Here is a 22,580-nt window from a genome sequence, read left to right as displayed (position 1 = left end):
TTTCCGACGGCCATGAGGCGGGTGGATGGAGGGGATGAGGAAGATGAAGTGGAGTCGACCACTTCTACGACGTCTTCGTCGTCCATTGGAGAGGAGGGACGAGGGGTGGTGGTTAGGGTTCGAGTTGATGGCATGCTGGTGGAATTAGTACTAGAGACCGTGTTTGCTATTGACGGTTGTTGTATGATGGTGATGGTGATGGTGATGGTGAGTTTGGTCGTAGTAGGCTTGATAGTCGTGATGATTTGGGACTCGGAGACGGATGTGCGCCTTTTATAACCGTGTCGCACCATTCCAGTGATTAAGTTTCTTTCTGAACTGTGTTCCGTGAAGGTTTGGTCTGGATTGGTGCTTTAGAGCGTTAATGGACTGGTAGTTGCGGGGGTTAGGGCGTGTATGACGGTGTTGTGAGGTTAGGGGATAGATGCTTTGGGGAGCGTGATGGGTGATGATGGAATTCGGGAGTATTTACGGAGGTGTGTTCCTGGATGCTTGTCATTTGCATGTGTTGGTTGGTTACATCATGCAAGGCATATGCTCGTGGGAGAGCCATCATGGATTAGCTGTGAGGTTGCTAGGCTCGTTGTGATATAGTAGCACATCTACCATCAGATTTGCTTTAGCTGCCTCAGCATTCAGCTTGAACATTATCTAGACATATTTGCTGCTTATCAGGTAGCTTACGCCGAGATACGCAGCTTATTCCCGAGTAACACGGTATACTCAGTATTCATCGTCACCGCAAACTATGAAGTACAACTATATATACATGGCCCCGTCCGGGCTCAACACGCAATAACGTAACAGGCATCCACCGGCCCGGAAACAAAACATGATCAAACATTAATAACCAACGCCACAATGGATACTCTTATCCATCCAATCCTTTTTGTGCCCTGATGAAGGGTAGAAAGAAATATGTAAGTGTTGAAGAAACGCTAGGCCTAAGTCATAAAGTACTTCGGGCCCTCTCCACCTTGAGGAGTCTGCCAGTTGATATCCTGGGTAGGGACCTTGATGTCACAGGTCTTGCAGTGAATGCAGCTATGACTAGTTAGCAAGAGAAACAGTAAGAGCAATTGGGTTTGACCTACTTCTGAGAGTTGATCTGGAAGCGAACGCCGTGAGGCTTGCTAGAGTCCTCCACGTACTCATACACACCGGCAGGGCAGAAGCGGTTCTCAACACCCTGGTACTTGGGCCAGGCAGCATCGGTGTGCTTGTCCCAGTCTTCCACCTGCAAATGCACTGGCTGGTCTTCCTCGTGGTTGGTACCGGTGCGGCTGACGCTGGTGAGGATATCAAAGCTGATCACTCCGTCGGGCTTGGGGTACTCGATCTTGTTGCATTCCGAGGCCATCTTGGTCGCAGCAGCATCCGTGCCGTGGTGCTTCAGAGTCCAGGGAGCCTTGCCCTTGAGAACGTATGCTTCAAGACCAGAGTACAGGATACCGCCGTAAAGACCCAGCGGCGTGCCGAAAGAGGGCCGCATGTTACGCACCTCGTACAGCTCCTTCCAGATAGACGACTTGCGCAGAGCTTCTTCGTAGTCGAACAGGAATACAGAGCCATCCGAGCTGCCCTGCAGGGCCGCATAGGCGGATTCGGCAGCAAGCATGGCCGACTTCATTGCGGAATGGGTACCCTTGATCTTCGGAACGTTCAAGAAACCGGCACTATCACCAATAAGCGCTCCTCCCGGGAAAGCGCACTTCGGGATCGACTGGAATCCACCCTCGTTGAGAGCTCGTGCACCGTACGAGATGCACTTTCCACCTTCGAGGACGTCCTTGTACAGAGGGTGGTGCTTGAGCTTCTGGAACTCGCCGTAGGGCGACAGCCAGGGGTTCGGGTAGTCCAACCCAACCACCAAGCCAATGCTGACCATGTTGTCGCCAAAGTGGTACATCCACGCGCCACCATACGTGTCGCTAGGAAGGGGGTATCCCAAGGAGTGCGTGATTTCTCCGGGCTTGAACTTCTCGGGCTGGATCTCCCAAATTTCCTTGACACCAATACCGTAGGTTTGGGGCTGGCTATCGCGTCTCAGGTCGTACTTCTTGATCACCTGTTTCGTCAAGCTACCATGGCAACCCTCAGCTAGAAGGGTCACGCGGGCGTGGAACTCCATGCCCCGCTCGAAGCTGTCCTTGGCCTTGCCGTCGCGACCAACACCCAAATCATTGGTGGCCACACCGAGAACCGATCCATCCGACTTCTTGTAAACGAGTTCACTGGCCGCAAATCCGGGGTATACTTCAACACCCAATTCCTCGGCCCTTTCACCCATCCACTTCGTAAGTTCGTTCAGACTGATGATGTAGTTGCCGTGGTTGTTCATCTGTGGCGGCGCAGGGATCGGAATGGCCGAGTTTTTAGTCAAAAAGCGCATCTTATCCTCCTTCGCCGGAGTCACATTCTCGAAGCGAGACGGATTATCTTCCGACAACCAATCTGGCAACAGCTCGTTCATGGCGGTAGGCTCCAGGACGTTACCCGACAAGACGTGTGCACCGAGTTCACCGGCCTTTTCCAACACGATGACACGGAACTCCTCGTTGCCGGCTTCATTGGCGAGTTGCTTCAATCGAATGGCAGCAGCCAGACCAGCAGGGCCTATGTTGTAATAAAGACAGTCGGTTAGTTACTGAATCCTATGCATACCTCTCTACGCCAAACGAAAGAGGTCCGGGCCATTCTACATACCACCACCGACGATACAGACATCGACCTCATCCGACTCTCTGTCCAACTGTCGCGGATCAAAGTTGCCATGTTCATCAGTCAGCTTTCGGGATAGTGATTGCGAAAAGGCTCGAGTCTGAACGGGCGGGAAGAACGAGGTGCGACGAATGGCACGCTTGCCGGACGCTGCGAGGGAGCTGTTCGAGATTCGGGCGGAGTTGCTGAAGGGGGCGAGAGAGGTGGAGGATCTGGAGAATCGCGACCAAGTGGGTCGCAATTCGCGCCTCAGAAGAGGCATGACAGCTCCTTTCGAAGCCATGGCGGAGATTCGGAAAGGGAGCAAGGTAGGAGAGGAGAAGTCACAGTAGTGTTGCTTGAATGGGGAGCTCCTATAAATGAGACAACTGCATGGTAGGATGGGGCAAAGCAATAGAGACAGGAGTGGCGAACGAGGAGGGCGCAGGAATGGCACCAAGCGGATGGTGAAGGAGAAGGAAGAAGCAACTTTCAAGCGTGGGATCCAGATCAGAAGAGTAAGTAGGCTAAGTAAGTCCCCTCTCCGTCACCGGCAATGGAGAAGGTGACTAAGAATATGGCGGCCGTGGGATAAAATTTGGCGGTGGGTGCTGGAGGTTGCGGGCAGAACTTGGCCTGCCTTGGGACTACCCGAGGCTATGTCGACCAATAGGAGGTTCGGTGATGGGAATCACTGCACGCTTGCCGCTCAGCCCGCGGGTTTGCCGTCAATCCCGTCGGATATGATATTCTACTAAGTATCGAGTTTCGACACATGCACCGAGTGGATAGCCGTCTTCGGATATATCATGGCCGCCACTCTCCATCTGAGCGAATCCACCACGGAGTCAACGTCAGAGTGCTGGTAAATCTCTTGTACCAAATGCCGGCTCTTTAATATTGAAGTCAGGGTTGGCATCGGCAATAGTTACTACTACTACTACGACTACTGCTGCTGCTGATGTGACAGATGTGCCGGTAGAAAGATCACCCACACCTGGAAAACTACGTATTAACTACTATGATCATCTGCAAACCAAACATCCAATGACAGCTCTGCGACCTGCCAAACACTCTCAGAATGTCTCAACCCTAATATAATAAGAGAACAAATCGCCCAGATAATTCATCTGCACGTGATTCCGGCATACCCCTAAGGAGAGCTATTTTCATGTGAAGCGTAGCCTCCGAACGAATGCCCTTTTATGTATCCTGACTGTTTAGTGCTCTGTGCTGCAGGGATCCCCGCTTAGGGCCCTACTAGGATCGTTTCTTCATAAGTGGAGCCTCTCCGGTGTCTATTAGTGCAGACTATGGCTTCATACCCTTTACCGTTGCACTGGACCATGCATCCCCATAATACCCCATTTTTGCACACTTCATAGATATGCTGCTTTCTAGACAGTGTTACCATTTTAGTTGCATTCATGTGATATGATAAGGAAAATAACTCATCTCTCTACTTCTTCCATCTGTCTCGATTTCATGTAGCGGCGACTCCTCTTGGTTATTCCTACTATTCCCATGTATGTTCTGACATATTTTCTAAATAGCTTGGAGGATAAAGCCAAGTTAGCTCTTGTCGAAAATAATGTAGGGAGAAGAAGTACATATGTCCTACACCGTTGTCAACATATTCCACCTTATGTCTAGCAACAACTACCAATACGACATGACCAATAGCGACAAGCTTGGTATTCTATCTGTCGATTACTACTATCTCACAAGACTATACGTGGGGCTGAAGTCTCACTCGCCGTATGAGTCGACATCAAGAGTACTATACAATCTAAACCATCTCGGAGGTCGCCAGACGCCAGAGAAAGTGTCATCGCTGTCTAGAAATCGCCAATTTTAATTATATTAACCGCACCAGCCAATATACCATCTAAAACCAATGCACGGTATCACATTTTGATCCCTACATCTCAACCCAGTGTTGTCAATGCAGCGACAGGAACGACACCTGCGAAACGCTTTCGAACGTCTCAATTGTTTCGACTTAGCTGACAGGCTACGCCCCCCCTGGGCATGCTTGGTTATGCCGGCGACGTCATACAGATTTTGAACTGGTATGTTGGCTTCTATAACGAACCCGAGGAAGGTCAGGAGGGTTAGGATAGAGAGTCGATTATGCTCGCCAAAGAAGCCATCATTCGCCTTGAAAACACGGAAAGTGGGCCCGAGGTCTATTGCCACAACGCCCAGAGCTGCCTTAGTGTCCATCTGGCGAGGCTCGTGAAGAAAGAGGCTGTCGGGAGGCTCGCCATTTGGTTGAAGACTTTGCCACCTGGTATGGACATAAAGTTGGAAGGCGTATATACAGCAAGGTCGATATGTTGCGTTCTTTTACCTGCCTATCCCGTGTATCTCAAATTGTTGGGATACCAGGGTACAAGCTTGTAGGGGGGTGGGGTGACCAGGCATAACATACTGCGTGGTCTCTTCCAACTGTCCACGACTGCGGCAGTTGAAAGTAGCTTACAGGAGGGCAGACATAAGAAGGAGGAACGGAAGCTCATGCCTCCGAGGACATGTTGAAATCAAGCACACCATTGGGTTATACATTCTATTCTTCTTCCGTTTCTTCTCCTTTAGTTTGGATCGCCGCGTGTCTTTTATTCTTTATACCCCTTGGGACGTGGTGCTGCGATTCGCTTTATGTCCGCTACTTAGCATGATACCTTACTACACCCCAGCATCTGATTGCTACACGCAAAAGTATAATTTGTTCAGATGCCGAATATATTGCGGTGATGTGTTGTCTGTAAACTGTTGTACGCCGGAAATGCGGCATACGTCCTGTAGGCTTCGGCCAAACACGTAATGCATAACAGCATTCTAAAAGCGTTACGCCTGCATCTCAGTGGCTAGCATAATATGAATAGCTTCACTATTGCTGTGTACGAAAGATTGGCCGGTCAAATATAGCAATTTGTGAGGACTTTCCGTATCCGGTTCAGTGGCAAAGCGTCCAGAAGACTCAGCATTAGTATATTATCAACACTCGCCGCTTCATGATATGGCAAGATTCTACCATATCATTTTTGGCACACTGGGTAGACTAGTGCGCAATTAAATACAATGCGAAGGGATCTGGTGTTCTTCAGAGATAAAAGTAAGATACTATCTCATCCATGTACTGGTGGCAGTAATAGCTATAGTCAAGGATATTCATTGTAGGTGTGCTATCTCAAAGACTGCCTGCTTAGTATACATATGTTGTGCAAATTTACAAAGTATGTCCATGCCGATCAAAGCCAGAACGTCATCGTCGTTAACTAGCATAGTCCACAATGTTATGAAACCAATTTCTTTTGTTGTGTGATTGAAAGGCTGACTATAATCACAGGTAGATCCTATTGCATCAACGCAAATATATAAGATTGCAATGTAATTTTGTCCAGCCACCCTGTGGCAAATATGCATCACTTTGCCTGATGATGAGATCAGTCGTATTCATTGGAGCTGAATCTCAGCTGCGACTGCCATCCCTGCAGGACTGACAGCCTTGTTAATTGCTTGGCAGGGACTAAACCCAGTGCAGATTTAGTGGAGGTTCCATTTTTCCTACATTAATATATTAGTATGGGGTAGATGTTAAACAGTAAACTACAAAGGAGTTAACTTGGATAGGAAGGCTTCAATTATTGATATGATATACATAGTGATATCATTGTACTTCCTGCTACCATTGCCCAATATACTATTGGTGCTATACGTATTCTACCTAGTACAAAGTAGAATGTTGAAACGACTAAAGCATTCAGCTACTTTAGTAGGAAGCTTGACCGGGCCACCCGAGTGGGCTGAAGCCGAGATAATTATAGAGGGATGCAGCAGGGCTGTACCGGAGTAGTGGTGCTGGTTTATAGGTTTTAAGTAAAGTCAATGTAGATCGACTGCTCAGCACAAATCTCCTTAACTAATAAATATGGGCAACAGCACTGCCTCTGTAGTAGTCTAGTAGAGAGTGACATAGTGGACAAAGTACTACAGAAAAAGGTCAGGCGGGGCCACGTGGATCCCGCCGAGGGAAACAAAGTGAGGCGATTCCAGACTGCGGCTTCTGATTGGGTGCCTTCCCACCGCCAGCATCAAGTTGAATTTCCATTTCCACCCGGATTTCTGGTTTGGCAGGGCGGTCAGCCTCTCCCAATCAGTTCGCGCTTCTCCTCTTTTCCCTGCTGTGACCCGGTCCATTCGCCCTCAAAACTCTCCTTTCTCCCTCATCTTCTTCTGATCCTGCCTGTCTCGCTCTCTTTGCCCAGCGCTTCCCTGGATTCCCGTGCTGCCGCTCTCCTTCTCCCGCTCGACCGGATCTCCGTCACCGTCTAACCCTCTTCCAGTCCCGTTTGTGTGTGTGTGTGTGCGCGCGCGCGTGAAAGTCAGCTCTTACCTGAGAGCTACTACATCTCTGGTTCAGCTGTCCCCTCAGCGTACCAAACTATCCTCTCCTTGCTTCCCTAATCAGTCAGGCCCACCGTTACCTTCTGGAACCGTTCTATGGTCCTCGCATTCCCCGGATAAACACCAGGACTTATCTCTTTGCTGAATACTGCCGCCATTACAACTTCCAGCTCTAGATTGCCCAGGATCACGACCCATTTGACCCCTCAAGGATCTGCTTCCCCTTCGGTCGCCTGTACCATCATTGATTCGGAATTTTCTTTTGTGAACCACGTTCCCGCAAGGCCAGAAGCGTTGCGACTGCGATTTGCTTGTTGATCCGCCTGGACGGATTACACCTCGACCATTGTGCGCGCTGTGCTAGTCCTATCTCTCGCCATCTACTACTACCCGCCATGACTGAGGTCTCGTCCACCCGACTCTATCTCGGGAATCTCCCCCGCAATGGTATGAAGCCATCTACAAACTCTCCTTAGGTCTCCTTGTTTTCTCTTCAACCCGCTCTGGATGTTGCCCTTCTTGCCCACCTCTATCTTCGACACAGAAAATCGGGACATTCCGCTGGATCGCCATGCGTCTGGATTGACCTCCCTGAGTCACCGAGGTTTTCACCCCTCCGGAGCTTGATGGCAGATTTTCCTTCTTTTTTGTTTCAATCTTCCTTGCCTGTATCACGGTAATCTCAGTTTTCCGGATACCGGGTTGGCAGCTTCGAAACCATATCCAAGTTGTTTCGGTTATTGTTATTTCATATCCATTCGCAATAGGCTGACATTTTACTCACGGCGCCCCGGGTGGGCGCCATTAGTGGGGTTTCTTTCACAGTGACTAAACAGGATATCGAGGAACATTTCAGCACCCATGGTTCCGGAAAGATTACAGAAATCAAGCTCATGAATGGCTTCGGTTTCATCGAATACGAGGATGCGATGGATGCTAGAGATGTTGTACCCGGTAAGTCACCCTGTTTTGCGCCCTAGCTGTCGCGTGACCATGCTAACGCAGGACGATTATCTAGCCTTCCGTATGTACCAACGCGAGCACCAATTCCAAAGATCTTCATGGTTGACTTAACTCTCCATGCAGACGGCAGTGACTTCAAAGGCGAGCGCCTCACCGTGCAATTTGCCCGTGGACCGCGCCGCAAGGAGAACTTCCCTGGCCCAATGGACCGTCCCAACATGCCTCGTCCGCGTCGCACGATCTTTCGCATGATGGTTTCTGGACTCCCGGAAACAAGTTGGCAGGTTAGCAGCCCAAGTCCCCTTTCTTCTGGATCCACCGGACGCCTTGCATCTCGGCCGATTTGCGTTCCCTGATTCATCTTTTCCCTGTACTCCATTCTATGTTACTCCACCTACGGCCCAAGGGAATCCTGGCGACGATGATCAGCTCCTCATGATGTATGGGTCGTTCACCAACCAACTTTCGGACCCCACCTAACTGAAAGGAAGGCTGGATGGCTGCCTCCCATGGTCGAACCCCAGCTCTGAGAGCTGAGAACTGAGGCCGGACAACCCCGTCCAGGATGGAACGCCCCCGCAGTCATCGAAGGATCCCTTCGCCTAATACCCTGTATCGCTTGGGTCCCTTTCTGGCCTGTTTTTCCATATTGTATTTTTTCTACTTGCTGGCACCCGGACATATCGGATACCACTGTACCACTCTTGCACCTGGATATGGACTCACACCCTGGGGTTATCTAGGATCTTAAAGACTTTGCACGTCAGTCTGGCTTGGACGTGGTTTACTCTGAAACTGGCCGTGAACTCGGCAGAGGGTGGGTTAATCCTTCAACTTCCTATCCGGTCGGACAGGACCCCATTGACACATGCTCCTAAGATTCGTGGAATTCGAGACCGCCAACGACCTGAAGACGGCCATTGAGAAGCTGGACGGACGTGAATTCAAAGGCTCCCGCGTAACTTGCATTGCCGATGTAAGCAACTTTACTGGTACCTATGACCTGAGTGGAACGAAAAACCTCATACCCTTCCTAGATTCAAACCTACCCGGATGAACGTGCCATTCGTGACCCGTACCGATCTCGGTCCCCTCGTCGGAGTTACCCGCCCATGGATGAGTATGACCGGCGGTTCCCTGCGCCGCGTGGCTACAGCCCCCGTGCTCACTATCGGGAACGCTCCCCCATCCCAATTCGGAGGGACTATTATGACCGGGATGGATACGGACGCCGCACTCCTCCCCGTCCTCGGATGGAAGACTACCCTCCCCCGCGACGTCCCTACGATGACCCCTACGATGTCCGCCCACCCCCACCACCTCGCCATTATGATGACCCGTACGCCCCCCCTCGCCCTTATGGACGGCCTCGTAGTCCACCTCGGGGCGAGTACATGCCTTACGACCGCCGCGGATACTGGTAGTCGTCTGTAGTTAGCTCGTTGGTTGTGTTACCTCAGCGCATGGCGGATACCCATTGTGCATGCTTCCCCCCTTTGTTCTCTTGTTGAACTGGTTTCCCTTTCATGGCCGCTCCGGATGAGTTGACAATCCCCAATCGGAGTCAGCTTCTGGATTGAACACGGCCCCAGATACGAATGCGTGTGTCAGGTTGACACGGACTACGGAACGACACTGGCGCTTGCTTTCATCACTTGATGTGACCATGATCTCTAGCCCTGCTGGTTCCGGGCTCCGACTGGATGGTTTTTCGAGGTTCCAAAAGTAGGCGTATGTGGACAGCCGTGTCGGTTGTTTCTTTGCCGGTGTGGACGGCTTTCCTGCACATAATGTACGGATGGACCTGCGGATGTGGATGGATCTTGGCCTTTTCTTTTTTATCTAACGTAATCACCCACGATGTCGATCATTTCACCCCCCGGGATATTGTGTATAGTGCAACAATCAAGTCAAAATATAGTTTTTCCACGCTGGTTGGTCGTGGAAGTAGGGTACATAGTTACTAGTTTGTTATTCTTATAAGTGACTCGCGTGGGTCCCGAGAAATGAAAGCAGCTCCCCGCGCTAAACCCAACCCCGCCATCGTCTCGTCATCCGCAGCTCGCGCGAAATTTCCTTCCAGCGCAGCTCTTTGTCTGAGAATTTCGCCTCGGTGGGACGGAATCTCAAAGTCAGGAAGGCCAATTGATTCATGCGACTGCAGTGGTAGCTTTCTTTATCTGGTTGGTGCTATCTCTACCAAGAGTTCGACTGGGGCTTCCACTCTTACTGGTTGACGTCACAACAGCCCATTGATTGTCTGGTACTCCAGCAGCTGCAGCTTCGAGCTCGTACCCCAGGAACTGACTAGTTCTAGCTCTCTCCTCTCATATCTCCGTCGCCCATCCTACAGTCATCATGGCCGATCAACGCGTGAATGTCCATATCCCATCTCACCCCCCGGTGCTGGATAGCGTGCGTCTCCGCAACATCCAACTGCCCCTCCCAGCTGCCCCGGACCCATGGCACCGCTCCGGTAAATCGCAGCCTTGCACGGCATCGCTGAAGCTCTCCTACTCCTCCGCCGTGGCCGCCGCCATTGCCGACGATGTCTCCCTCTCCTTGGACTACGGCAAGCTCTACCGCCGTCTCGAGGAGGATATCCGTAACCTGGGCAAGCACCCCGAGAACCCGGGACACCGAATGATTAGTGTCGACGGGAGCCGTCGCGACGAGATGTTGGCAAGTGATGTGGGACAGGATGTGCGTTTGACGGCCGGGATTGTGGCTCATTGTGGACTTGGACTGTTGGATGAGACTGCTGCTGGGGTCCGTAGGATGTCGCACGTACACAACACCCAGCGGAGAAGCAGTGCTTCGGCGGGCTCGCAGTCTCAGGCTCTGGCTGCTATTTTCAGTTCATCTTCGACTTCGCCTATTGATGGGGTGTTCGGCCAATGTGAGGTGTCTTTGCATCTCCCCAAGGCATTGCTACGTGCGGACGAAGGACTCAAGTACCGGAGTGTGACGGTGTGGGGGTACCGCCAGGCTAATGAGGCTGTTACGGACGATGTGGGAGAGTCGGAGCGCTGTCCGGTCGTCCTGGAGGAGGAGTTCCGCATTGATGGGATCCGGTGCTACTGTATCTTGGGCGTCAACTCTCACGAGAGGGTGGAGAAACAGGCGGTCATTGTCTCTTTGGAATTTAAGGGACCCGGACAGCTGCCTTGGGGATCTACGGTGATCAATACGTACCAAGCCATGACCCGGGCTGTCGCTGAGGTGAGTTCTTCTTCGATGTGTCTGTGCTTTTCTTCCATGAGTGCTAGGCTAATCCAGTCTACAAATTTCTAGCGGGTCGAAACCACCTCTTTCCAGACGGTGGAGGCCTTGGCGACGTTTGTCGCTCGCATTGTCACAGTGGAATTCGGGAATGAACGGGTGACGGTGCGGGTTGAAAAGCCCAGTGCGCTGGCATTTGTGGAGGGATCGGGGGTAGAAATCACTCGGTCGCAGGCCTTTTTTGAAGGGAGAGATGCATGAAAGGCTGCAGGGGGTTTTGGATGGATCTTAACCTCTAGTACAAAATAATTACCAAATAGTTGGTTCAGCGGGTGGAGTTTATAGCCCGTCGGGTAGATCTACTACCCCTGCATAAGCTACAGTAAGTAAGTAACTCTATAACAAAATACTGTGATAACGCCTTTTACCTTCTCTCCTCCATCTTAAATACGAACTGTGGTATAGCCACTCAAGTACTCCATCGTACACAATATTAGTGGCCATGGTTCCTCAGGCAGCAGCTTCCCCGGATTGCCCAATCGGGCAATCAGGTGCCATCCTCCAATGACCGCAACACGTGAAGTCATCCTGCCCCATTGAGTCTAGCGTCGCTTAGCACCGGCACACGCTGATTGGTCTGCGGGCCGGGAAAAATACACTCAGCGCCGAGGCGGGCGGGCAGCTTTCTTTTCCCGTTTGTCCAAGCAAATCCAAGTCAGCTCTCACTTTCTTCTTCTTCTCCTTCTCCCTCTCTTCTTAAAAAAGGGATCATCACCCGGTTTTTAAAATCCTCGCTGTGCCTCTTGTGCCTGCTCCCCGGAGACTCATTTTCACCTCCCCCTGCTATCTCGATCATCCTCGTCTTAGCCGTTCCTCTATGTGCTTGTCTGCGCTGCCCTCGATTTCGTCGTCCGCTTTTATCCGCTTCCCCCGCTCTCGTTTGCTGACCCTCGACTCGAATTCCTCTTCCTCGGTGTCTCTCGATATTTCCTCCTCGACTGGCTTCTCGGCCGTGTCGTCCGCTCACTCCGTCTCCGACGACAAGGTGTTCTGGCTTAGGGTCCATGGTCCGTCCTGAACAAGGGCGGACGGTAAATAGGTGCTATATCCGAGAGATCTTGCAGGCTGCCGCGTAACTTCCCTGCTGGGTCGCTTAGCCCTCTCGGACTGTGTGCTACCAAGTGTACGCTACTCCGATCGACCCTTGACTCCCCCTTGCATATGGAAATTTAGGGTTTTCCGTGCATACCCCGCGCTTGTGCGTGTGCGTGTGTGTGGATATGCGTGTAGGGGCGTGGAAAGAAAAACAAAAAACTGACCTCTCTGTTTGTATTATTAGATTACTTTGACTAGACCTCAACTAGAGGAGTGCCTCGCTTTGTCGATGCCTGGGTGCATTTGATCGCCCTTGGCTTACGCATCGTGCTGTTGCCGTTCTGGTCGGACGGCTGCTGGATCGTGCTTGGTCAATTACGGGAATAGAGAGATATCCGAAAAGAAGTCCACGACACAATGGATTCCTCGGCGAATACTACTAGTCACGATGACATCTCAGTCAGTGATGTGTTCAGTCCGCAAGCCGACATGTCGCATTCGCACAAGGAGATCAATATGAGCGACGCTCCGGAAACCGGCTTTCGTATGAGCGCCCGCAGCCCCCAGCGCAAGCAAGGACCCATGATCAAGGGGCCTGGTGTTCATGGTGGCAATCCCTTCCCGGCTCCAGAGCTTAACGCACACCCTCTCGCCGCGAAGGCTGACCGCCGCAAGAAGAAGAAAAAGCACGCGGTTCATGAAGTCGCCCCAGCCCTTTCGACCGTGCGCGGGTTTACTCCTCGCGGCTCCGCCGATGAAGACTCGGACCGATCGGCTGCCAGTTCTCGTGCACCGAGCTCACACCCGCGCACTCGTGCCGGGACTAATGGGGGCAGTCCGTTGGTCCAGCCCGCGGCTGGCTGTGGGGTGAGCGCTTTGAAACTCCAGCTTGAATCTATGAGCCTGTCCGGCAATGGAGCCCAACCCGGCCCCGCTGAAACCCCGAGTAACGCCAGTGTGTGCTCAGATAGTGATCAGACGGAGGTCCTGACTAGCTACGAGGTACCTCTGGAGCACGACTATGTCAGCGCCGATGCGGCCGCCGAGGAAGACTCGCGAAATACATCAAGCGTGCGGGATATGCGTACCCAGCTGTGCCGAAAGATGACCACCGATGACTTTGAGCCCCTCCTTTGCCTAGGGAAGGGGTCGTTCGGCACTGTATTGCTGGTGCGCCATGTGCTAACGGGCAAGCTGTACGCGCAGAAGCAGTTTCGCAAGGCATCGATCACCGTTCACAAGAAGCTCGTGGAACAGACTAAGACCGAGCGCACCATCCTGGAGAGTGTCAACCGCCACCCTTTTGTGGTCAAATTATTCTACGCGTTCCAGGACCACGAGAAACTGTATCTGATCCTGGAGTACGCGGAGGGTGGCGAGCTGTTTACGCACCTGGCTATGGAACGTATGTTTGACGAGGACGCGGCCGCCTTCTACATGGCAGAGATGGTGCTGGCCCTCGAACATCTCCACCAAAACGTCGGGGTCATCTACCGCGACCTCAAGCCGGAGAATTGCCTGCTGGACAGCGAGGGTCATCTGCTGTTGACGGACTTTGGACTCAGTAAGATTGCCATCAACGATGACGATCGCTGCAACTCCTCGCTGGGCACGATCGAGTACATGGCCCCGGAGGTCGTGCAGGGCAAGTCGTACGGCAAAGCCTGTGACTGGTGGTCACTGGGCGCGCTGGGCTACGACCTGCTCACCGGATCTCCTCCCTTCAAAGCCAACAACAACGCCAAGCTGCAGGAGAAGATTGTGAAACAGAAGCTGGCTCTGCCTTATTTCCTGGGACCCGATGCCAAGGACCTGCTGACTCGACTGCTGCGCAAGGAACCGTCGAAGCGACTGGGATATCACATGCCCAAGGACTTGCAGACAATCAAGAACCACCGCTTCTTCCGAAAGATCGACTGGAAGGCGCTGGAGCGTAGGGAGGTGGCGCCTCCCATCAATCCGGTGGTGACGGACCCAGCCCTGGCGGAGAACTTTTCGATGGATTTCACGCAGCTTCCGCTGAGTCCAATCGTGCACGCGTTCGACGACCACTATGCAGCCCGGGCGTCCGGTCCACCAGCCAGTCACCCCGGTGAAGGCGAGCTGTTCGGTGGATTTAGCTTCGTGGCGTCGAGCAGCTTGCTGGATAATGGTATGATGGTATGATTGGAGCGTGAATGGTTGGTGGGGAGCATACAATTAGAACCCAGCTTGTGTTTATGCATTGTGCATATTTTTCGATGCTATTGTGCGATGCTTAAGATGAGCGTTTTTCAGCAATTCTAATACGAATTTCGGCTTTAGTGCTTGTACTCCTGAAATTGCGCAGCTGTAGTCCTGAGGGTTGAGACGTGACGGTCGGGCATCACGCCAGTAGACAAAGCAGACATACAGCGCAAACAGGCCCGTGATAGTATGTCTCTGTAGCATACAAGAACTTCTCATCGTCCCTCCCCATTGCAACCATTCTGGTATCAAGCTCTAAGGTTTCTATCCACCTAAGACTGGTATGTCATGTTCACCAAGGCTAATTGCTATTCTTTAGACTTCGAGACACGTGCAACAGGGACAATAGTATGGACCCTTACGAGTGGAGAACTGGGATAGATAGCAGCTTCGACCACGACACCATACAGCGACCTGCCTATCCTCGTCAGATAGTCGGTCTCCTGTAGTTCCAGACTCGCCTCGGATTCGGGTCATGTCCAGTTTCGGCCCCACAGCTGAACCTAGTGTCAATCCATGGGCGTCACGATGAATTAACCCTCTGTCGATCACTCGCTCGGCAAGTCCACCATCCCTGTTACTGCTGTCGAGAAGAGAATTGGCAGTAATGACATGGAGGAACAGGACGCGAATGGCATCAGCATCAGCATCAGACTGAGTCCTGCATAACCTCCTTTCCAGCTCATCCTCGGCAATCCTTCAGGCAATCCTTCAGGCAAACACCTTCCGGACACCCCCGACCATCCATGGAACGACCAACGGCCCTGGTTAAGATAAACCGATCTATTTAACTCTAATCGCGATAATGGCCACTCCTTTTGCGGTGCCACATATTTGCCGGCAGGGCCTTCAAATGCCAACCGATTCCCCTCGTGATCGACGCCGGGCCTGTCAACCTCTTCTCTCGTGCATCCATTCCGTCTCCGTCGTTCGTTTCTTATTCACATTGCATCCCTTGCTTCTTTGCTTTCCCTTTCTCGACTCTCTCTTTTAAATTTCCTTTCTTTTCTCCCATCAGCCCTCATGCCCACGTGGGCCATTTAAAGCCAAGCAAAACAGCCCGAGGCCATTATGGCCGACGAACGAACCACGCAGGAATCCCCCCCGACATGGTCGGATTCGGACAGTGCTCCTCCCGTCATTGCCGAGAAGAAACGCCGGTTACCCCCTTTTCTGGACCATTTCAATGCTCGCGATCTCAAGATCTTCTTTCGATGCTGGGTCGCCGTCTGGGTGGCTTGTTTGTTGATCTTTATCCATCCCTCGCTGGAAAGCATCGGCACTGCAACCTTCTTCGCAGGGTATGCATCTGTCCCAATGCGCAGGTCGCGTTGATATGCTAAACATCTTATAGCCTCGTTCTATTATTTTTACCTCCATCCGGAATCGTATTCGTCTATCTTCTGGGTGCCCTGTCGTTGTTCATCGGTATCTGTCTGGCTTGGGCATGGGGCGTCATCACCATGAAGGCTGCTCAGGCAGCTAGACCAGCGGCCGAGACGCAGGCTAAAGTGGCCGCCCTGCAGCAGACGGCGGTGTCACAGGCCCAGAATTCGACCTACTCCGCTACTGAAATAGCGCAGCGATTGGTTTACGAAGGGTACATGCTGGATGCGCGCGTCACTGCCGTGACGTTTTGCCTCATCTGCACGTTTGTTTATTTCATGGTAGGTAATTCTCCGATTAAGGGCAATGGGCTATACTGAATATACAGGCGCGTCTTCGGGCCAGCAATCCCAAAGCAACTTTGACAGCTATATTTGGCATTATCATCTCGGATCTATTCCTGAACTACACCCCACTTCTACCCTCTTTCTCAGGAACTCTACCCCTAACTCTCGTCAAACCCGCAGCAATTGGGGTCGGGCTTGGTCTAGCATGCTCGATCCTCTTCTTTCCCCAGTCAACATCGCATGTGGTTTTGGATGGAATGGAGGATATCGTCCGACTCCTCCAAGTCCCACTGGCAATGACAGCAAACACACTCTGCAAGAAGGACGAACAACCGAACCCTGACGATTTGCGCATGATCCTGGCTGGGATCATCCAGAAGTATAAAAGCATGGAGCCATCCTTGGCGTTTCTGCCTCTGGACTTTTCCGTAGGCTGTTGGGGGGCTGAAGATGTCGCCTCCTTCCAGGGCCCTTTGCGAGACGTACTTGTTGCAGTTCTATCCCTTCTCGATTTCCACATTGGCCGGATCGTGGGGCAGGCTCGCACGCAGGATGTGCTGCGTAAGTATGTTGATAAGACTCCGGACAAGGATGAGAAACATACGCGCGAGGTTGGCGCGCATCAGCTCACACAGCTTGCACAACTGCTGGATGGATTCCGCAGCCCGGACAGCCACCCGCTGCGCAAGGAGGTCGTCCAAGAGCTGGTCAAGACAAGCGCGACGGCCATAGATGCTTGTGCGGAAGGGCTGAGCGTTGTGCAAGAGTGTATTCACCTGGTGAATTGTCGGCGCTGGTTCAAAAGGCCATCCCAGGCTGAACGTGAGCAGCTACAGCAACGCTGTGAGAAGGCACTTGAGGCATTAAGCAAGGCCCGTTCGGTCTTTATCAATGAAATGAGCGACATTCTGATCGGACAATACGAAAAACAGTCGCTTGAAGAAGCCCATCATTTCCGACCACTCATGTTCGTTTTAGTCTTCGAGGAGCACATTTCCAACACCGTGCAGAAGACCGAGGCACTGCTCGCGCGGGTATCTACGGTCTTCCAAGAATCAACTAAGATCCGCGTTTACCTGCCAACCCGGTTCAGATACGCCGCATCATGGGCCTCCTCGAATGAGGTCAAGGCACCGGGGTCCGAGGGTACCGTAGACGATCCTGATCGCGTCAGCGCCGACGACGTTACCAAAGCAGCACAGGAGAAGCTGCGTGTTACTCGCGGATTCCGCACGAAGCCACGCCCTCCTCTCAGTCGAGCCATCCTGGGAACCTACCACTGGTTTACCTGTGATGAAGGCCTGTATGCCATACGTATGGTTGTCGTCACGATCGCCCTGGGCATTCCGGGCGTGATCCCTCACAGTGCAGGTTTCTACTACCGTGCGAAGGGACTTTGGGCGCTGATTATGGGGCAGACGGGTCTGCTCGTGTACATGGCTGATTTCACCTTCTCCTTGATCGCAAGAGTCATTGGAACCGTCATCGGCGGAGTTTTGGGGCTGCTGGCTTGGTATATTGGCTCCGCAAATGGCCCGGGCAATCCGTATGGGCTGTCTGCCATCACCGCCGCAATCCTGGTTATTCTCGTCTGGATCAGATTATACCTGCCGCCGGCCTTGATGCAGGGAGGAATCATCGGCGGCGCCACATTCCTGCTAGTTATTGCGTATAGCTACGACGATACGTAAGTTTCCCACCCTCCTTCAACCCACCAAACCACCCACTAAAAACCTCCAGCCACATCCCTCAGTACGGCAACCCAGGAGTAGGCTACAACGTTTTTTGGAGACGTCTACTTCTCGTCCTCGTCGGCGTCGCCGCATCCGCCATCCTGCAAACCCTCCCCCGCCCCCCATCCGCCTCCCGACACGTCTGCAAAACCCTCTCCCGCGCCATGCGCACCCTATCCACGCACTACGCCCTCCTCCTCACCGTCTGGGCCCAAAACTCGACCGAAGGCAGGAGGCTCGCCGAACCTCTCTCCCTCCAACTTGCCGAGACCCTCGTCTCACTCGACGGACCCATCAAACTCCTCGGCTTCGAATTCTCCAGCTCGCGCTTCGACAGCGCCTCCCTCGCCAAAGTAAATTCCCTCTGCCGCAGCCTCAACCGCCAGCTCAGCCGCCTCCTACTCCTCTCTTCATCCATACCCCAGGAATTCCAAGAGCAATTAGCCCGTCAGACTGGACTCCTGGACCACCGGCTCATCGGCCAGGTCATGGCGGTGATGGGTCTCTGCGAACAGGCCCTGAAAACGGGCGACGCATTACCGGAGATTCTTCCGACGCCGTTGTTCAAGCAGGCAGTGGGTAATTGGTCGAGGGGTCGACGTGGTCCGGACGAGCAGGTCATCTCGGGTGAGATGGTGCGCGATGAAGGCTATAGACGGTTCTGTGTGGCGGTGAGTGCGTACTTTGGGTTTTTGATTACCGTAGATGAGATGGTGTTGGTCGTGAAGGGGGTGTTAGGAGAGGCGCACTTGGTGGGTGGTTTGGAGAGTAGGGAAGGGGGGTGGTTATTGGGGGATGTGGAGGTGTGAATGTTGAAGAATCAGATTCATAATAGATTGGTGATAGTATAGTGTTATAGAATGGGGGAGTATATATATAATCCATAGATTGTACTTTGAATGATACAGAAGCAGAAGAACGAGCACTATTGGAAAGTAAAGTCCTCCCTCCACTAGACCGCGAAAACATCAACAATAAATAAAAACATCATGAATCTGACGTATAGTAATTATATAAAAATATTACATAAAACGACGGTTTAATTTACTTCAAAACCCAGTAAGTAGTAGTAATATGTTCATCTATCGAAATTATACTAAATTTCATCTATCTATATGGATAACTAACTAGTAAAGTTAGATTTCAATCATAGCTAGTGCTAAGCTAGTTTAGATAAACACTCCAACATCATTGGTATAAGAAAAGAAAGAAAAAAAAAAAAAAAAAATTAAAAAAGATACATTTTCAAAACTTGGAAAATTTTAGGGTTTAAGGTTAGTAGATTTCTTACTCAAGTTGAGTTAACTTTAAACTTTACATACCTTTCTTTTCTTGTTTCATCTCAAATCGGAAAGTAAATTTCTATTATCTTGATTTGAAGATGGCGAGACATAATGAAATAAGAAAATAAATTCATTACTTAACTAACCGGGATTTCACCTTGCTCTACTAGTATTACTTAGTTGTAATTGAATAGTCGCGGATGTCTTAGTGAAGGGAGAAACTAACTGGTTGGTGGTGGGAAGGTAGGACGGTTAGTTTAGATAAACTGTGTTAAAGGAAGTGGTATAGATCTAATTTATAATATGCATTTCGATTCAATATAATCTATCCTAATACATATGATAATTATGATGTATCCACAGGGAATCAAACAATCCATGTGCGGTGGATTCCGTCCGACCCCATTTCAGGTCGTCCCATCCGTAACGCCTATATGTAGCAGAAACCCTAAAGGCAACTGTCTAATGCTATGTTTCTTCATACGTCGGAGGTGCAACTGGCATGGTGTATCCCGGCACATACGGTAATTCAGTAGTAGCCGTGTATAGAGGCACTATGGGTGTGGGTGCCGGCTCTGTCGGCTCTGCTGCCACCGCTGCAGTCACTGTGGGCAGGGAGGAGGATGATAGTTGTCGCTCCGCCGGCCTGATAGGCATGGGAATGCCATCCCATCCGGTTGGTACGCTTTGCAGCTCCGTTTTGTACTTGATTAACCGATGGAATCGGTCTTGTACATTTCGCCACCGCCAGTCTGTCAATAGTGTGTCATCTGTGAAGAGTGTGTCTAGCTTTGTCGCTTGCTCAAGTAGTCGGGCCAAGCCCTGCAGGATTTCCGGTTCCCAGCATTGGAGTTGTTTGGGTGATATCAGGAAGAGCGCGTCGATGGCGCTGCCGCAGGCGGCCAGACCGGCCATGTAGGAGCGAACGCACGATTGGATGCTCGATCGAGGGAGCGCCTGAGTGGTGGAGACGTGGACGAGGACGGGAAAGCTGCGCGCAAAAAAGGCGAGACAGTCGGCGAGGTTCTGGACAAGATCGGCTGTGACCGGAATGGTTTCCATGCGGGGGAACAGCAGGTGGATGAGCAAAGTGCGGTACGCGGTGAGGATCCAAGTCTGGGTAACCTGGTCTTCCATATTGGCTTCAATGATCTGCACATTGCGCGCCAGGACAGCGCGGGCCTCGTTACACAAATTGCCAATGTCGACCTTGTAAAGCTGGATGTTGCGCAATTGCTCGTGTAGCTGACTTTGCCAGGAGTGGTGAGGATGAGCTATGGGTGACGTGGGCCCACTAGCCTGACGCGGGTAGATTGAATTGAGATGAACAGCCGCGGAGGTGATGTGGCTGATGGTCCAGATTTCCTGGATCCAGGCCCACTGGTGAGGGAGCGTGGACAAGTTGTCGGCCGCCTTGTCGAGTCGTAACACCAAGGACGCGTCCTTGTTCATGGGCGGGTGCTCATACATCATCGCGAGCGCTGGCAGACTGTCATCTACAATCCCCAAATGTGTAAAATACCAGACCATCAACGCGAGAGTCATCCACCCCAGGATGTGCATCATCTCCAACTCGATCTGAACCAGGTCGACGCCGTTAATCTGTCGGACATCGTGTGAGGACCGGGTCAAAGTGTCCATTGTCAGGCGGGTTACGGTACGGTTCGCGTATATGCTGTACGACATTGCTCGGATAATGTTTCCCTGACATGTCTCGTGCCAGGCCAGCAAGCTGAGCGCCTGCGCGGTCGACAAGTCGGCTGCCGCCGTCGAAATATACTGTAGGCGAGACGTTGCCCAGTGCATGAGTCGCTCAGATTCCATCTGGGCGTCTGTATCTTCCAACTCCAGCAGACCGCCCCCTAGCACGACGGCCAGGAGCAGCGGGTCGTAGGAGTTGCTGCGGACGTCACGCAGCAGCAGGGTCTTGGAAAGGGCCATGGACAACGGGTGTGCACCAAACCACACGTCTAGGATCTGGGTGATACGGTATCCGTTGTATGAGGCCAGCGGTGCCGGCTCGAGCGCAGGGGACGGTTCGGGGGGAGGGCTGGACGCCAGGTTGGCTCGAAAAAATTGGCCCTGGTTAGTGAAGAAAGCAAGGCAGTCGAGTCCGCTGAAACGGGCCACTGTAGCGTCGATGATATCCTGGGTCAGCACCATGATGAGCTCGCGACAGCCCAGCTTAGCCGGCTGCTGGCGAGGAGAACCGGCCTGGCTCCATGGCATCCCATCAATCCTTTGACTATGTAGCTTCTCCTGAATTTCAGCGGTCACCTCTGATAGAGCATCAGCAACGCTCTTGAGACGCGGCGAGAAGAGCTGACCGGCCGCGGCGGACGACGGACTCGAGGGTGATGTCCAGGGAGCCTGTTTCATGGCGGGCTCGGGCCCCGGCTGGCCAGCTACCAGGCGGCCGGTGGTGCGCGCCCCAGTGACCCGGGGACGACCTTTCGGGCCGCCCTGATCATAGACACATTCAATCTGGCGATCCTTGCAGGCGCTACAGACGCTGGCGCCTGAGCAGCGGAGCTTGCGACTGCGGCAAAAGCGACAGCTGCGTCGCCGGTCCGTCGTCGCGGGAGCCAGGTGCATCTTGGCTTCGACGGGAGAACGATGTGGCCATAACGGGGTGCCCATTGGCTGGCTCAACTGACACTGACGGACGGGCCGCTCAAAAGTTTCTCGTTCGCCCGAAGAAACAAGATGATGGAAAGAGGGTTTTGTTGGCTGGGTGGCCAAGCCGACATTCTCTCCATGAACTTTGATTCCCAAGACGCAGGGCGGGTCGTGATGTCAAGCATTCCCAACAACACATAAGAGAGTCCAGTGGGCGCAGCTGGGCTTCAGCCAGCCACGGCGGACAAAGAATCCGACCGGTATGTCTCCTGCCAAATGCCAAAAGTCCACCTGCAGTGTTGCTTGACTCGCCTTGGTGTGTCGGAGCCATCCCATTGGGACCTTGACGGCCAGTCCAGCTGCAAGGGGTTTGTTGCGCAACCATGGTTGCTTCCCTGTCATAGGCCAGCCCGGGTGATGTTCAGTCCTGCAGCCCGCCGGAGATGGAAATTGTGATCAAGGACTTCTGTCCACGATGATCGTTCTAAATTCAACGATAGAAGATATAGATTAACTACAGATCTGGCGTGTTTTCTGGGGCTCAATTCTCCCCGCTTATCATTCCCCATCTTTGCCATGGTTTCATTTCATCTTCGTCCCCTTGTCTCTCTGTGTCTCTGTAATGTGTCTCTCACACTGTGGGGTGGGGTGGGGGG

At 52.3% G+C, this 22,580-nt stretch overlaps 8 protein-coding genes across 8 annotated transcripts; 5 read left to right on the top strand and 3 right to left on the bottom strand.

The window, feature by feature from the left end:
• Window positions 1–567: 567 nt before the first annotated feature.
• On the bottom strand, window positions 568–3,296 carry BO88DRAFT_407801 (electron-transferring-flavoprotein dehydrogenase). The gene is made up of 3 exons (XM_025707536.1): window positions 2,707–3,296; window positions 1,095–2,616; window positions 568–1,044 (listed from the first exon to the last, which is right to left on the bottom strand). The coding sequence occupies exons 1-3, from the start codon at window positions 3,002–3,004 to the stop codon at window positions 945–947; spliced, it is 1,920 nt and encodes a 639-aa protein (XP_025558970.1). The 5' UTR covers window positions 3,005–3,296; the 3' UTR covers window positions 568–944.
• A 2,946-nt stretch (window positions 3,297–6,242) lies between these two features.
• Window positions 6,243–6,647, top strand: BO88DRAFT_144547 (uncharacterized protein). Its single transcript, XM_025701479.1, has one exon. The coding sequence runs from the start codon at window positions 6,356–6,358 to the stop codon at window positions 6,557–6,559; it is 204 nt and encodes a 67-aa protein (XP_025558969.1). The 5' UTR covers window positions 6,243–6,355; the 3' UTR covers window positions 6,560–6,647.
• Window positions 6,648–7,505: 858 nt separating this feature from the next.
• BO88DRAFT_446409 (putative pre-RNA splicing factor Srp2) lies at window positions 7,506–9,621 on the top strand (the record flags this gene model as incomplete). The annotated part of the gene is made up of 7 exons (XM_025710280.1): window positions 7,506–7,557; window positions 7,936–8,064; window positions 8,197–8,357; window positions 8,817–8,890; window positions 8,953–9,049; window positions 9,111–9,493; window positions 9,534–9,621. The coding sequence occupies 7 exons, from the start codon at window positions 7,506–7,508 to the stop codon at window positions 9,619–9,621; spliced, it is 984 nt and encodes a 327-aa protein (XP_025558968.1).
• A 615-nt stretch (window positions 9,622–10,236) lies between these two features.
• On the top strand, window positions 10,237–11,703 carry BO88DRAFT_490826 (dihydroneopterin aldolase). The gene is made up of 2 exons (XM_025712811.1): window positions 10,237–11,295; window positions 11,368–11,703. Exons 1-2 carry the CDS (start codon window positions 10,432–10,434, stop codon window positions 11,554–11,556), a joined length of 1,053 nt encoding a protein of 350 aa, XP_025558967.1. The 5' UTR covers window positions 10,237–10,431; the 3' UTR covers window positions 11,557–11,703.
• A 249-nt stretch (window positions 11,704–11,952) lies between these two features.
• On the bottom strand, window positions 11,953–12,627 carry BO88DRAFT_144448 (uncharacterized protein). Its single transcript, XM_025701478.1, has one exon. It carries the CDS (start codon window positions 12,359–12,361, stop codon window positions 12,011–12,013), a length of 351 nt encoding a protein of 116 aa, XP_025558966.1. The 5' UTR covers window positions 12,362–12,627; the 3' UTR covers window positions 11,953–12,010.
• Window positions 12,628–12,662: 35 nt separating this feature from the next.
• BO88DRAFT_144374 (AGC family serine/threonine-protein kinase) lies at window positions 12,663–14,744 on the top strand. The gene has a single exon (XM_025701477.1). It carries the CDS (start codon window positions 12,808–12,810, stop codon window positions 14,554–14,556), a length of 1,749 nt encoding a protein of 582 aa, XP_025558965.1. The 5' UTR covers window positions 12,663–12,807; the 3' UTR covers window positions 14,557–14,744.
• Window positions 14,745–15,226: 482 nt separating this feature from the next.
• Window positions 15,227–18,945, top strand: BO88DRAFT_407796 (uncharacterized protein). The gene is made up of 4 exons (XM_025707535.1): window positions 15,227–15,917; window positions 15,971–16,283; window positions 16,331–17,976; window positions 18,030–18,945. Exons 1-4 carry the CDS (start codon window positions 15,688–15,690, stop codon window positions 18,829–18,831), a joined length of 2,991 nt encoding a protein of 996 aa, XP_025558964.1. The 5' UTR covers window positions 15,227–15,687; the 3' UTR covers window positions 18,832–18,945.
• Window positions 18,946–19,773: 828 nt separating this feature from the next.
• On the bottom strand, window positions 19,774–21,900 carry BO88DRAFT_348960 (uncharacterized protein; the record flags this gene model as incomplete). The annotated part of the gene is made up of 1 exon (XM_025703430.1): window positions 19,774–21,900. One exon carries the CDS (start codon window positions 21,898–21,900, stop codon window positions 19,774–19,776), a length of 2,127 nt encoding a protein of 708 aa, XP_025558963.1.
• Window positions 21,901–22,580: the final 680 nt, after the last annotated feature.

This window comes from Aspergillus vadensis, assembly GCF_003184925.1.
Source record: "Aspergillus vadensis CBS 113365 unplaced genomic scaffold BO88scaffold_26, whole genome shotgun sequence".
NCBI classification, from domain to species: domain Eukaryota; kingdom Fungi; phylum Ascomycota; class Eurotiomycetes; order Eurotiales; family Aspergillaceae; genus Aspergillus; species Aspergillus vadensis.
The sequence above is the reverse complement of the archived record's forward strand: the minus strand, read 5'-3'. Positions and strand labels throughout refer to the sequence as shown.

What these genes read in the sequence shown, in the direction of transcription:
- BO88DRAFT_407801 (XM_025707536.1), bottom strand. Translation starts at nt 3,004, where the DNA reads ATGGCTTCGAAAGGAGCTGTCATGCCTCTTCTGAGGCGCGAATTGCGA. An exon ending in TGTCTGTATCGTCGGTGGTG is followed by an intron (nt 2,617 to 2,706) that starts GTATGTAGAATG and finishes ATTACAACATAG; the next exon opens with GCCCTGCTGGTCTGGCTGCT. An exon ending in TTCCAGATCAACTCTCAGAA is followed by an intron (nt 1,045 to 1,094) that starts GTAGGTCAAACC and finishes AACTAGTCATAG; the next exon opens with CTGCATTCACTGCAAGACCT.
- BO88DRAFT_144547 (XM_025701479.1), top strand. Translation starts at nt 6,356, where the DNA reads ATGATATACATAGTGATATCATTGTACTTCCTGCTACCATTGCCCAAT.
- BO88DRAFT_490826 (XM_025712811.1), top strand. Translation starts at nt 10,432, where the DNA reads ATGGCCGATCAACGCGTGAATGTCCATATCCCATCTCACCCCCCGGTG. An exon ending in TGACCCGGGCTGTCGCTGAG is followed by an intron (nt 11,296 to 11,367) that starts GTGAGTTCTTCT and finishes ACAAATTTCTAG; the next exon opens with CGGGTCGAAACCACCTCTTT.
- BO88DRAFT_144448 (XM_025701478.1), bottom strand. Translation starts at nt 12,361, where the DNA reads ATGGACCCTAAGCCAGAACACCTTGTCGTCGGAGACGGAGTGAGCGGA.
- BO88DRAFT_144374 (XM_025701477.1), top strand. Translation starts at nt 12,808, where the DNA reads ATGGATTCCTCGGCGAATACTACTAGTCACGATGACATCTCAGTCAGT.
- BO88DRAFT_407796 (XM_025707535.1), top strand. Translation starts at nt 15,688, where the DNA reads ATGGCCGACGAACGAACCACGCAGGAATCCCCCCCGACATGGTCGGAT. An exon ending in ACTGCAACCTTCTTCGCAGG is followed by an intron (nt 15,918 to 15,970) that starts GTATGCATCTGT and finishes AACATCTTATAG; the next exon opens with CCTCGTTCTATTATTTTTAC. An exon ending in GCACGTTTGTTTATTTCATG is followed by an intron (nt 16,284 to 16,330) that starts GTAGGTAATTCT and finishes CTGAATATACAG; the next exon opens with GCGCGTCTTCGGGCCAGCAA.